The 14,059-nt window shown below is 34.8% G+C and overlaps 1 protein-coding gene across 1 annotated transcript in view; it reads left to right on the plus strand.

Moving 5' to 3' along the window:
- The first annotated feature begins 7,134 nt into the window (after positions 1 to 7,134).
- LOC106458629 overlaps positions 7,135 to 14,059 on the plus strand; it is a 43,540-nt gene continuing 36,615 nt past the window's right edge. Inside the window, exon 1 of the mRNA XM_022384900.1 lies at positions 7,135 to 8,295. Within this exon, the coding sequence (XP_022240608.1) occupies positions 7,489 to 8,295 (807 nt within the window). The 5' untranslated portion in view covers positions 7,135 to 7,488. The remainder of the gene's footprint in view (positions 8,296 to 14,059) is intronic.

Raw genomic sequence — 14,059 nt, forward strand, 5'->3', positions numbered from 1 at the left:
CGTCACGTTGATTAATCTCTCGTCACGTTGTCACCCTCCTTTATATACCAGTCTACCCTCCATCTAGTAAAGCATTCGCCAAGATACGGGATAGTTCTAGAAACGTGGCGTCACACCAGTCATGTGACTCGCTGACGCAACAATACATTTAACCACACCGAGAGATTACTGCATTGTATGTATTTTGCTTTATTCAAATATTTCACCTGTGAGTTTGTCAGAATTGAATAGTGTGTGTGCGGAAGTTTACTTTACGTCAGTTACGATATGAAAGTACACGTATTCTCTTTGTTTGTTTTTGGAATTTCTCGCAAAGCTACCTTAGGACTATCTACGCTTGCCGTCCCCAATTTAGAAGTGATAGACTAGAGGAAAGACAACTTGTCAACATCACCCACCGTCAACTCTTGAGCTACTCTTTTATTAACAAAAAATGGGATTGGCCGTCACATTATAATGCTACCACGACTGAAAGGGCGAGCACAATATATATTTTCCTTATTCAAATACTTTAAGATCCTACAAGAATTAGAACTTTGAGTTTATCAAAATCGTTTAGTGTGTGTGCGAAATTAAAAAAAAATTAAGTAACCTATTTTTGTAGTTTTTGTGTTTCTTGTTTTAATACTTTTTGTAACATTAATACTTTCTATATTACTATAGCTGACTAAATTACTTATATATCGATCCCTATATGTCTTTCTAAAATTAAAATATTTTTTCTTCGTACTTGTTTGTTTCTTTTTTATTAGCGATATATTTTTGCGCCAGCAATACCAAGCCCGGGGCGCGCGTATACCCGATTCGATTTTATTACTCATCAGGATCTTTACCAACCTACTCTTAACTCTCACTATATGCCCAAAGTAGCGCATCGTTTGGTATATATATATATACTAGTATCCTTTTCGGTACAAGAAAGGAATCATTGAGACCCCAGACGGCAGAGTTCTGTGAAAGAATTAAAGCGGCAAGGTTAGTTCTTTTTTTTTTTTTCTTCTATACGTTTGTCTGGGAAAGTAACTTACTTACATTACTTAGATGAAAATTTGTTGAAATAGTGAAATTTTGATTCACTCTATAAACACATATATAGCGATTTGGGTGGCTTTATGTGTATAATAAGTTTTAGATTTGCTCAGCCAATACTGCGAAATAGTCATTGCTAATATTCAGACATTTTAAAGGTGGTTTTCAACGGGCGATTTTTAACGCCGCCATTTTGTTTCGTCACAATTTCTACTATTAAATATTACCGTATTTATTAATGAGAAGGGTATATGTTTTAAATAATGCTATTGTATTATGTAGAAGGACATGAATTAAACAAAACTCTACTAAACAGAATCTGGAGTTTTATTTATATTAAAGCAAATAAGTGTAAAACATGGAATGATTATAAACGAATTATATATTTTTCTGTATAACTACCTTGTCTTTTTGGATAATTGCCATCTTTTGGTAAGATCTCGAGATTTTTTACTTGAACGAACTCTTGATAAAATGACGTTATAAAATTATGGTATCAAGAAGTATAAAAATAAGTTGTCTTCGTTTGTCGCCATTTCGGTTAATTTTCTCTTTTTTTTTAAGCCTAATTGTCAATTTATTAGACGCCTGTATTGAGATAGTTGAAAACGTATAATAACTATAAAATACTAGAATTTTAAAATTAGGATATCAAGAAGTGTAAAAAATCAACTGTCGTCATTATTTTGTAAATTTTTTGTGTGTATGTTTGTCTGAATCGCATTTGTATATCACCTGTAATTATTGTCTTTCGCGTAATGTATAAGTTGTAAGGCATCGAAAAGTGATTGAAGTTGTGGCAGTGACTATTAAAGATAATTGTCGTGGATTGTGTAGCAGGCAAAGCGTATTTAAACTTTAGGCCTAACTGTCAATTTTTAGATGCCTCTTGTATTGAGATTTAATGGTATTGCGATATTTATAAGCCACGGAAAGGTAAAGAATTAACTTAATGTGTTTCTTTCCATGTTTGTTTATGTAATTGTCTTTAAAGTTAATGTTATAGATATCATAGTTTTGCACTCGTATAAACATATGAGTATCACTGTTTAATTAGCCAATAGGAATATTGAGTTTCCATGTGAGTTAGCATGCATACATGCGCGAACTGACTGTCACACATTGTTCTTTTAATTACATAGATATTCTTAGCATTAGACTTTTGAGTACAGCGTAATTCCTTCCAATTATATATAACCATTTCGTCAAGTTTTTTACTTAATCAATTGTTTATTCTATGACACGTTGCTTGGAAAGCTAGTCCCATTTGTTATTGTTTCGTTGTTTTGCATGGAGGGAAGGGAAAATTTGCTTCCAGTAGTCCACAAGGATCCTTAATATACATTTGTTATTACATTTCATGTTGTGTTTCTCTATGTGTTCCGTTATGCGTTCATATCATGTTGTGTTTCTGTATGTGTTTCCTTATGCATTCATTTCATTTTGTCTTTCTCCATGAGTTTCTTTATTTATTCATTTCATGTTATCTTTCTAAATTGTTCCTTTATTCATCCATTTCATGGTTTGATTTGGTTCATTTTTCTCTAATTTGTCTAAACTTTTTTTGTTCATTCCATTTTCAAATTGATACTTGTTTCTTAATTTTGTTTAGCTATTTTCAATGTATATATATAAATATATATTTATCCACGTAGGCATGTGTGCGTGTCTCCGAAAATATTTCCATTAACAAGTATCGTAGGAGAAGATTTTAGGCCACGTGGAATACGCTAAAGAATTCTTACTACATAAGGAAAGCCAGAGTTAACATTTAAAATGCCGTAAGTCTTGGATATGCAATAAAGCTTGATTAAGACAAACAAAATAAAACATTATTAAAACAACCTAGAATAAAAAAAAACATGTTTGTGCTAGCAGATAGAAATGTCATTTACATATTATATCACAGGTAAATGAAGCTCACTACACTATCTTAAGTGAATTAAAATTAGATTAAAATATACTTCTCAGTCTGATAGGCGTAAGAAACAGTAGGTACACTTAAAGTGTATATTTCGTGAACTATAGTTAATTATAATACCATAAAAACAATATAAAGTGTGGAGTTTTTTTTTTCTTTTTTATGGCTGTTAGATTTCTGTGTCGTATGACGTGTACTCAAGTGGGATAGAACAAGTAACAAGTTTAAGTGATCAAAACAAAGGTAGATATTTCACAAACATCGATTTCTGTGGAAAACTTTTGTATTTTTCGTTAACGGATCATCACATCTTCCCATGTGTTTCGCTTTAATATCATGTTTTTAACTTTTGTGTCAGGATTCCTTGATTTGTTATTGTTGTGTAATATATCCAGTATATATGGAAACTTGGTATTTAGGAATTCTAAGTTCTTAACACTAGTGGTTTGTCCATAGATTACGAAGTTTAGGTGGTTTTCTTTTGGATATTCGCACAAAGTTACATAACCAGCTAGCCATCCCTAATTTAGAACTGAAGGACTAGAGGAAAGACAGCTAGTCAACAGTATCTACAACTAACTCCTTGACCACTTTAATAGAATAATGGAATTTGACCGTCATTTTTATAACGCACTACGGTCCCAAAGTATGAAGCGCAATTTTTTTGGCAACGAGGCGTGAACCGTGAATCCTCGGATTCACAACCCAGAACAATAATCGTTAGCCATACCAGGTACGTGATATAAAGGATAAAAAAGTTATTCAGCTCTCCAAGTGTAGTTGGTATAGTGTGAGGATTGTTTTTGTTGGATATTGGTTTCTTTTGTTTTCGGCATTTTATTGTATAATGATGCCTTGACGCTTACATTTGGGAAGTTAATATTTTTATTGTTTATGTTATTTTAGATCACAGTCTGATAATTTTTAATTATCCTCTTTTTTTATATTTTTAGTAGAAGCTTAAAATACTTCAAGATTAAGATGTCAGTTCATTCATAACCGTAATTACGATTTCTTCTTAACTGAGTTTTCCATGAAAAAGTAAAATCTCTCAATAGATAGCTTTTTAAGCCCTTTGAACCTAGGGCTAGGCCTGACGTATCCCATTGAGGTAAAAACGCGCTCCACACTTTGGGGCCGTGGGTGCGTTATTAGGGTGACCGTCAAACCCCACTATTCGATCAGATAAGGGTAGTTCAACATAAAGATGTGGGTGCTTTTGATTAGCTGCCTTCCCTCTAGTCTATTAGTTAAAAATTAAGGACTGTTTTGCGCAGATAGTTAACATTGCGCGAAATTCTGAAAGAAACAAACCTCTTAAAGACTCACCTCTCGGCCAAATGATTATTATGTAAGCTTTCAAGATGTTTAAAAAATATACCATGATAAAAAAATCATATAATGAGAGCTAAGCTGGTTTATAAGCTCTATTCAAATCTAGTAAGAAAGAGTGAATTTTGTCACCAGTAATAGCTTATTTTTGGAGACCAACTCCGAATGGAGATACCTATATAAAGTATGAAACCATTTCTTCCAAACGCCGAATATTTGTTTACAGATGAAGTTAGTTTTTGTTTTTTCTCTGTTGCACTGGTGTATTTACTTCTTAACGTAGTTGCTTTTTTCTGGTGATTGTGGTGTTTGATTTGTACTTATAGGCCACAGTTTTATTTTTAATTCTGCTGATGTACATTTTTAACATAACTCTTATTTATATTTTCTCCCTTAGTTACTCCATTATTGTACTTAATTTTATTCTGCTGCACTGAGGCATTAATTTCTGATAATTTTTTTTTACCGAACACAGCTCTAGTTTTTATTTTGCTACACTGATAGCCCTGTACCTGAAAATAATATTTTTTCTTCACTACCCTAAGGTACCTGTTCTTTTTCTAAACGTAGTTATTCTGCTTCACTGAGATATCCATTTGTGAAACTATCTTATTTCCAGCTGTATCAAGGAGTATATTCATTGTTTTGCTGCACTACGATATCCATTTCTATGCCTAGTTCTTTCTGCTAAACTGAGGTATCTATTTAGGAACCTAGATTTTTGAGGTAGTTACTATCATACTAAAATACTTATCCGATACTCATTAGTCCTACCGAGTAGTCTTTTTTTTATATTCAGCCATGCATTTTAAAGCGGTTACTTATTTAGATAGTTAAAAATGAATCTTAATTTTAAGTGTTTGTAATCAAATATATATATATATATCAGATAATTACTTGTGAATACAGGCCACAATTCTAAGAAAAATACATCTGAAAATCTCTTCCATCACGACCTTACATTATCTTCTCTCTCTTACTACCAATTGTTCTGTGTTCTACATTTCAGACTTGAAGCTAGTCGGGTTCCGCTTGGGGGCGTAGCGTGAAGAATGAGTTTAAACATAACAATCTTAACTGGTCACGTACTCTTCCGAAGGTAAGAACGTGCTTCTTATTTCACTGTTTTGTAATCTACTCATTTAACTGTTATAAATTTGCAAAAGAAAAAAAAAAAGAGGTTATAAATGGGCAATGTATATACGAAGTCCCGTTTTTAGCCACTTATGGGGGTCCAGTGATTAACGCCGTGCTGATCACGCCTAACAGTACCACTAATTGCATGCATGAGCCAATTTAATCATACTTTATAAAAAAAACTTTGTTATATATTTTAAGTTTTTTATATTCAAAAGTGACATTGAAAATGTATATTACTAGAGGAGAATAAGTTACATGTATTCTGATGATTTCAAATGGTAGTTTGCTCGTTACTAAACTTTAAGGGAGACATAGATCGAGATTAAGGGAAAATACTCCTCGTAGGCTTCGAGGGGGATAGGTACCCATGTTCCATAGAACTCTGTCACAGTGAATATCGTGTAACTGTAGTGAAGATTGGTGTTTTTTTAAATAAATTTAAAAACAGGATGGATAGTTTTAATGCTATTTGCTAAACTAAGTTACACTGAAGCTTGCCTACTAAATGTTTTACTTTTCTATGAAGTTGTTACAACTTCAAAGTGAAAATATGAAACCCATTAAGAAAGCCAAGTGCTCATGTACCTCTCTGAGGATGGAATTTTGTGATTCATTTGAACTCTATACCCGCTTCTGTGTATGGCACAAACACATATGTACACAAAACATTTAAGACTTACTCTTCGTCATGAGGGATACAGTGAGGGCTGAAAGCCAGTGGTTCAACAAGTCAAGCAAGTCACGTGATTGGTATCTGAGTGTGTGGGCTCGTTTGACTTCTCTCTGTGATGTTTTGAAACTCGATTTTCCGTTTCATGACGCAAAACGCGTCTAGTTATTCTTCTGAATTAAGGAAACGACGAGATTTGTGTCGAGTTTTCCGTCAGGAAAACTTTGTAATTTCAATATCTATTAAAACGCACAGTAACATGACCACTGATTCGTTACAACACCGTCTACTGAACTTCACGAAATTTAACGTGAATTGTGTGAATAAGAACGTGAACCAATTTTGTAACATTGGACGTTCAAAGTAGAATGTTTACCGAATGTCACCAATATACAACGTAATGCTTCTCGTTTTCTGGTCTCCGTGTGGTTTAGATCCGGTAATGTTTTACTAATACGAGTAGTTACAATACAGAACTCGTTACTGACATTGGAAGACAACGATTTTTTAACTGAGACTGTTGAACTCGGAAATTAAATTGAAACGTTCTTCATTAAAAGAAAAATAGCTGTCAAGTTTGAGTGTCGCGCGCTTAGTTTGTTTTTGAATTGTATAACATTGAAGTATATTACATCTATCTATGTCCCATAAAGTTAAGGAGCCTTCTAACTCACAGAACCATTTGGTTGTGTACCTGACTCAACAGTACAATATCTTGAAATACTGATCTATTGTGCGTATCTTTCATATATTAAGTTTTGGAATTGTTACAGAAGTATGGCCCTTTCTGAGTTAATCAACCAGATGATTCGTTTTTTTCCTTACTAGCGTCCATTACAATGAAGTTCTAAAACAATAAACTTCCAGACAGAGTAAAATGGGGGGGGGGGGTCTTTCAATAAAACAGCTTGTTGCAAGTGGTCCATGGTACGTTAAGTTTCCGGTCCTTTCTGTGCGGAGAGGAGAGTTTCCAGGGGCAGGAATGTCCCCAAAATCACTAGTCTCTACCGATTCGGTTCGGTAAGCACGCCATCTGGCAGCAGCTGAAGAAACAAGCTCTGCAGCTAAACCTGTTGTCACTTGGGCTACACGTTTCAGAGGCTAGAGATGGAAACTGGTCATACTAGAGTTGTTCTCACTAAAATATTTGGCAACCAGTAAGTTTGCACAAGTCTCTGGGCTGGAGAGTAAGCAGTTATTGTGAAGCTCGGTTTAAATGTTTGTGTAAACATGGAAGGTTGGATCAGATTGTGTTTTTTGTTTATTAGGTCTTGAATGCGTAATTCATCAAGGATTTCAAGCGATTGATATCAAAGTGTTAATGATGTCAAGTTTCAGAGTTCGACTAAGAAAATTCAGGATTTAATAGAATTGAAAGAAACGATCTGCCTGCTTTATGGAGCTTGTAGCCTACAGCTGGCTAGCAGCGTCCGCTTGCGCGCCTCTGGTAGCGGTCTTGTCCTTATGGACAGTTTATATCTTCCACACGTACAGACGGCGTTGGCGGACAGTGGATTTGTTCCTTCTGGCAGTTGGAACTCAAGAATTAGTGACTGCTCTCTTCGCTTTTGGTTTTGCCGTTCTAAGTTTAGTTATTCCAAGAACTGGGCCTCCTTGTAGCTTCATTCTTTGGGGATTAACTGCCACCAGGACCTTTCAAGTTGCCACTCTAGCTTCTCTAGTAGTAGACAGGGCTTTGACTGTGCGTTGGCCATACAAATATCGTTTCAGCGTCCGTCGTAATCAGATAAGATATCACATAGCAGTTTTGGCAGTCATCGCTGTATTTGTCGGCGTAGCGGCCGTGTTTGCTCGTTCACCTGACAAGAATCAACAGTATGAATGTTCTGTGCATCCTCTAGAATGGGATCGCCGGTTTTCCATCTTCAACATCTGTCTCCACGGTGTTCTTATGATTACCGTACTAGTATGCTGCTTCGACGTGGAACTGCACCGTTGTCGGGCTCGCCGCCGCAGGCTGCCCTTCTCCGTGCCGTCGCCGGGAACCGAGTGTGCTACAGGAACAGCCAGCAGCGGTAGTGTTACCAGCAGCTCCAGCGGAAGTACTCGGCCATTGCACGGCCCTGGTCGGCAAGAGTCGCACCGACCGTATAGCCCTGATCGACCCAGCTCTGACTTCCGGTGGACTGCTGTAGCGGTTGTTTCATCTTTGTGTTACCTTACCAATCATTTGCCGTACTTGGTAAGTCCTGATTCATTTGTAAATCATTAATTTCTGCTGTATATCAAAATAAGCACAGTCATCTTGTAGTATATAGTATTATCTAACTTTGTATCGGTTTAATGCTATGACTGCCCTGCATGTTATCATACCAGCAGTACTCTCCTTAACTAAAAAGAAATTTAGGAAATGGCTTTGTAAAGTTTTACAAAATAGCCTACAGTTGTACCACAAAATGATTTCGTAACACAATTTCAACTGATTCTGATACGAACTATAACAATGGAGTAAATACTCGATCAATAAGGAAAAGATTATCTATAGTGTTTGGATGACGAATTGTATATAAGAAGGATTATGTTCAGATTAATTTAATTAGGCCATAAAGACATATGTGGCAGACACATTTTGTCCTTATTTCTTTTCAAGTTTCAAATGGATATTATAAAAAATGTCAACTTGTACATTATTCTATTTTATGCTCTGTTGGAAATATGATTATTTCTTAAACATATTCTTATTTCTCGCTTTAAATACCTTCATAATACTAGAATGCACCAGTAAGGTGGCGTCCTGAAGAAAACATCGTAAACGATAAGCTCTGTAAAAAAAAGTACATAGAAATTTATTACGTTGAAGCGAGGCACAAGTTAACCTTCACACCATATATTTTACGAAAACTCATGACCCAGAAAACCCTGACTCATCCATCAGATTATCCCACATGAAGTAAACAAATTTGACTAATTCGCCTGGTTATCTCGCATGTACCAGACAAACTTGACTAAACTGGCTTTATATCTCGCATGAAGTAAACAAATTTGACTAATTCGCCTGGTTATCTCGTATGTAGCAGACAAACTTGACTAAACTGGCTTTATATCTCGCATGATGTAAACATATTTGAGTAATTCGCCTGGTTATCACGCATGTAGCAGACAAACTTGACTAAACTGGCTTTATATCTCGCATGATGTAAACATATTTGAGTAATTCGCCTGGTTATCACGCATGTAGCAGACAAACTTGACTAAACTGGCTTTATATCTCGCATGAAGTAAACAAATTTGACTAATTCGCCTGGTTATCTCGTATGTAGCAGACCAACTTGACTAAACTGGCTTTATATCTCGCATGATGTAAACATATTTGAGTAATTCGCCTGGTTATCACGCATGTAGCAAACAAACTTGACTAAACTGGCTTTATATCTCGCATGAAGTAAACAAATTTGACTAATTCGCCTGGTTATCTCGTATGTAGCAGACAAACTTGACTAAACTGGCTTTATATCTCGCATGAAGTAAACAAATTTGACTAATTCGCCTGGTTATCTCGTATGTAGCAGACAAACTTGACTAAACTGGCTTTATATCTCGCATGAAGTAAACATATTTGACTAATTCGCCTGGTTATCTCGTATGTAGCAGACAAACTTGACTAAACTGGCTTTATATCTCGCATGATGTAAACATATTTGACTAATTTGTCTGGTTATCTGGTATGTAGCAGACAAACTTGACTAAACTGGCTTTATATCTCGCGTGAAGTAAACAACTTTGACTAATTTGTCTGGTTATCCCGCATGAAGTAAACAACTTCGACTCATTTTCTGGTTATCCCGCATGTAGTAAACAAACTTGACAAAACTGTCTTTATATCTCGCATGAAGTAAACAAATCTGACTAATTTGTCTGGTTATCCCGCATGAAGTAAACAAATTTGACTAAACTGGCTTTATATCTCGCGTGAAGTAAACAACTTTGACTAATTTGTCTGGTTATCCCGCATGAAGTAAACAAATTTGACTAATTCGCCTGGTTATCTCGCATGTAGCAGACAAACTTGACTAAACTGGCTTTATATCTCGTATGAAGTAAACAACTTTGACTAATTTGTCTGGTTATCTCGCATGTAGTAAACAAACTTGACTAAACTTTCTTTATATCTTGCATGAAGTAAACAACTTTGACTAATTTGTCTTGTTATCCCGCATGTAGCAGACAAACTTGTCTAAATCGTCTGGTTACCTCGCATAAAGTAACTTGACTAACTCGTCTTTATATCTCGCATGAAGTAAACAAATCAATACAACCTGCATGAAGATTGTGTTTAGCAGATAAATATCTGTCTACCGCTACTTATACACATTAGAGATAATGATCCTTACTCTTCTAACAAAGCTTATGTTTAACGCCCCTCCAAACCTGGCCAAAACTCTTTATCTTTCTACTTCATATATATATATATATCAGTTTCTCAACTGTCACAAATACCGGTCTTCCATTATTCTATGTGTAGGAGTATCTTGCACATGCCACAGATATTAGTTTCTCGCATACCCTTAGATACAAGTCTCTTACATAATCCACAGATATCTGTGTCTGACATATTCCATATATACAAATAATCTACAGATCTGTATCTGGCATATTCCATAGCTACAAATAATCAACAGATATCTGTGTCTGCGTATTCCATAGAAACAAATAATCAACAGATATCTGTGTCTGACATATTCCATAGATACAAATAATCAACAGATATCTGTGTCTGCGTATTCCATAGATACAAATAATCTACAGATCTGTGTCTGGCATATTCCATAGATACAAATAATCTACAGATCTGTGTCTGGCATATTCCATAGATACAAATAATCAACAGCTATCTGTGTCTGCATATTCCATAGATACAAATAATTTACAGATCTGTGCCTGGCATATTCCATAGATACAAATAATCTACAGATATCTGTGTCTGACATATTCTATAGATACAAATAATCAACAGCTATTCTGTGTCTGGTATATTCCATAGATACAAATAATTTACAGATATCTGTGTCTGACATATTCCATAGATACACAATTTTTTTGCTCGCTTGTTTGTTTAGGACATTCGCATAAAGCTACGCAAGGCTTATTTTCGCTAGTCGTCCCTAATTTTGAACTGACTGAATATAAGGAAGGCAGCTAGTCAACATTACCAACCGCCAATTCTTAGGCTACTCTTTTCAGACCAAATGGTGGAATTTAACCGTCACTCTTATGACGCACCCATGGCTCTAAAGTACGTACCGTAATTTTCCGGCAACGGGGCGTGAGCCATGCATCCTCGGATTCACAGTTTAGCAAGCTAGCCAATAGACTACCTCACACCCGGCTCAGTTACGAATTTCTCGCATATTCTAGAGATAATGGTCTCGTGCATATTTTATAAATGCCGTTACAAACTAACATATTTTACAGGTGATATTTTACATTCCAGATATTATTTATTTAATACAATAAGTTCAAAAGTGCATTTCGGTGTTATGTTTGATATTTATACCTTTTTTTGTTACGCCTAACCATGCGATAATGCAATTTTTATGTAACTAAACCCTTGGGTTGCTTTCAGCTACGAAATCACAGCATTAAATAATGTGCTTATATGAAGTTGTTAGGTGTAAGCTAACTATTTATTCATGGCACTTTCTCTGCACATTGGATTTCAACATTCAAAATTTGTTATTTTATTTCTTTCATTAACACCAGTTTCCTTTCTACTATTCAAGTATATATACTTGCTCTTGCATAAAGTCACGTGAACAAAAGGAAACTTTACTGAAAGAAAAATACTAAAAATAATTTATCATTTATTCTTTCACAACCATTCTTTTTTAAAATGGGGGAACTGTAAAATAATGTTGCTTTACATATACACAATTCATTCTTTAGGTTGATACATATTATAATAATAATTAAGGAAGGAATGACAACAAACACAATTCTTATCTCTCGAATCAACAACAGTCATTGGGAGGTATATCTCGTAGCCAAAACTTTGCCCAAACGAGAAATATAAATATGTCTATAAGATTTAAGAGAAGAAAAAAAAGGGGGACACAGGCATATTCATCACATAATAGACGGTAGATTAAAGAAGCAAACAGACCGTAGAAACTAGCAAACAGCAAAGTGCTGGTTACAAAACTAGGCAAGAAAAATGTAGGCGCGTGAAACCACTGTTTCGTAAAAGAGTTGGGTATTTTAAACACTGTGGGTGAAGGGAGGATCGAAGTTTTTCTAAACACGGGAGTGACAGTGATAGCTGATAATCACGTCATTACTGGACACTACAGGGAGTGGATGCACGAACCTGACCTCTAATCTCTCGCCACATGACCTGAAAATAAGCTCGGAACCGTGAGATACCTAATCTAGAGAACTTAATATCCACATGTTTGTGTATTTAATCACAGTGTTCAAGGCGGAAGGCTTATCAGGAAACATTAATTGCTTTTTTTTACGTAGGTTGTTACAAAAACATGCTCTCTATAGTTTTTAATCTAAACTATACTCTAGTGAGAGTGGTATCAATACGAGAGAGAAAATATATAGTATTATATACCCTTCCTCAGCCTCAAATATAAAGTGTTAAGCGTTATTTCTTAAGTTCCTTACTTATTACGTGATAAATATTTACGTATGCTATTTTTTATATTAAAAAACAGGAAAAATATTCAGGTAGATAAACTTTTAATTTTTTGAAATGTTTATAACGATTTTCAACTGTTTTTACTAATGAATGTTAATAGCTACATACATCAGTCTGCTGAACGTCTTAATTTCATTCTAATTTAGAATATCATTCATTGTTAATGGAATTATGGTTCGTTATGCTGAAGATAAAGTATACTGATTGAATAAAAGCAAAAAATGAAGACGAATTTGTTAATAAGCGCCAAGCTGTACAATGGTCTATCCTGGAAAGAGGGGGAGGCACGTGAATGAGAGATTATTGTCGCTATTAAGTAAAAGATTCAGTAATTAACAAATGTAAACATTTATTCAAAGTTTAACAAAGCTTTATCTCATACAAAAACACGTAAACAAATAACATGAAAGTGCATTATCTGATTGGTTCTTTTAATTGAAGACCAGATATTTTGATATTTGTGTTTAAAGTGGGTTGCTTTCTTAAAAGTAGAAAACAACAACGGTTTCAAGAAATAGTCATTAGATAACTTAGGTATCGCAGCTACTCCTCAAGGGCGTGTGTAATTAAGGGATGATAAGGAATGTAATTTTATCAATTACACTCACACTGACAGTAAGTAATTATAGCATAAAACAGTAAACAATTATCATAAACAACAGTTTGAAATTAACTATAATCTCATTTTTCTGAATTTCACATATTTTTACGAAAGTAAAAAAAAAAAGAAAAAAAGAACCCTGGACATTCTTAAGCCTAAAACAAATCCTACATATTTGTGCAGTTTTGAAAACGACTTTTAAACAGAAATTTTGTTGTTATAAATCATAAAACTGTATTCAGAAGTTCGGTATAGCATTATGATGTACACTGAGTGGTCACAAGTAAATAGACACCTAATTTTTCGTCCTTTAACTGATTTCGATTCCCCGCGATGAACACAACAGATAGCCCAATATGGCTTTGTTCTAAAACAAACAAACCTTATAATTTTTTGTGTGTGTTTCTCGTTTTGATAAGAAAAAAAAAAAAACGTATTGCATATACACTGAGTGGTCACAAGTAAATAAACCCCTAATTTTTCGTCATTTAACTGATTTATGCTAACTAATTTGTGTTCACAGAGCACTATATAACTATTTTCACTAAAGCTACAGTCACTAACTTTTACTTGAAGTGCTACTTCTAGAGAGTGTATGGTACGGACACATCTACTTTTATATGATGTATAGCGCGTACATTGATTGGTCACAAGTAAATAGACACCTAATTTTTCGTCCTTTAACTGATTTCGATTCCCCGC

The sequence above is a fragment of the Limulus polyphemus genome, unplaced genomic scaffold (genome assembly GCF_000517525.1).
Source record: "Limulus polyphemus unplaced genomic scaffold, Limulus_polyphemus-2.1.2 Scaffold495, whole genome shotgun sequence".
In the NCBI taxonomy this organism is placed as follows: Eukaryota; Metazoa; Arthropoda; class Merostomata; order Xiphosura; family Limulidae; genus Limulus; species Limulus polyphemus.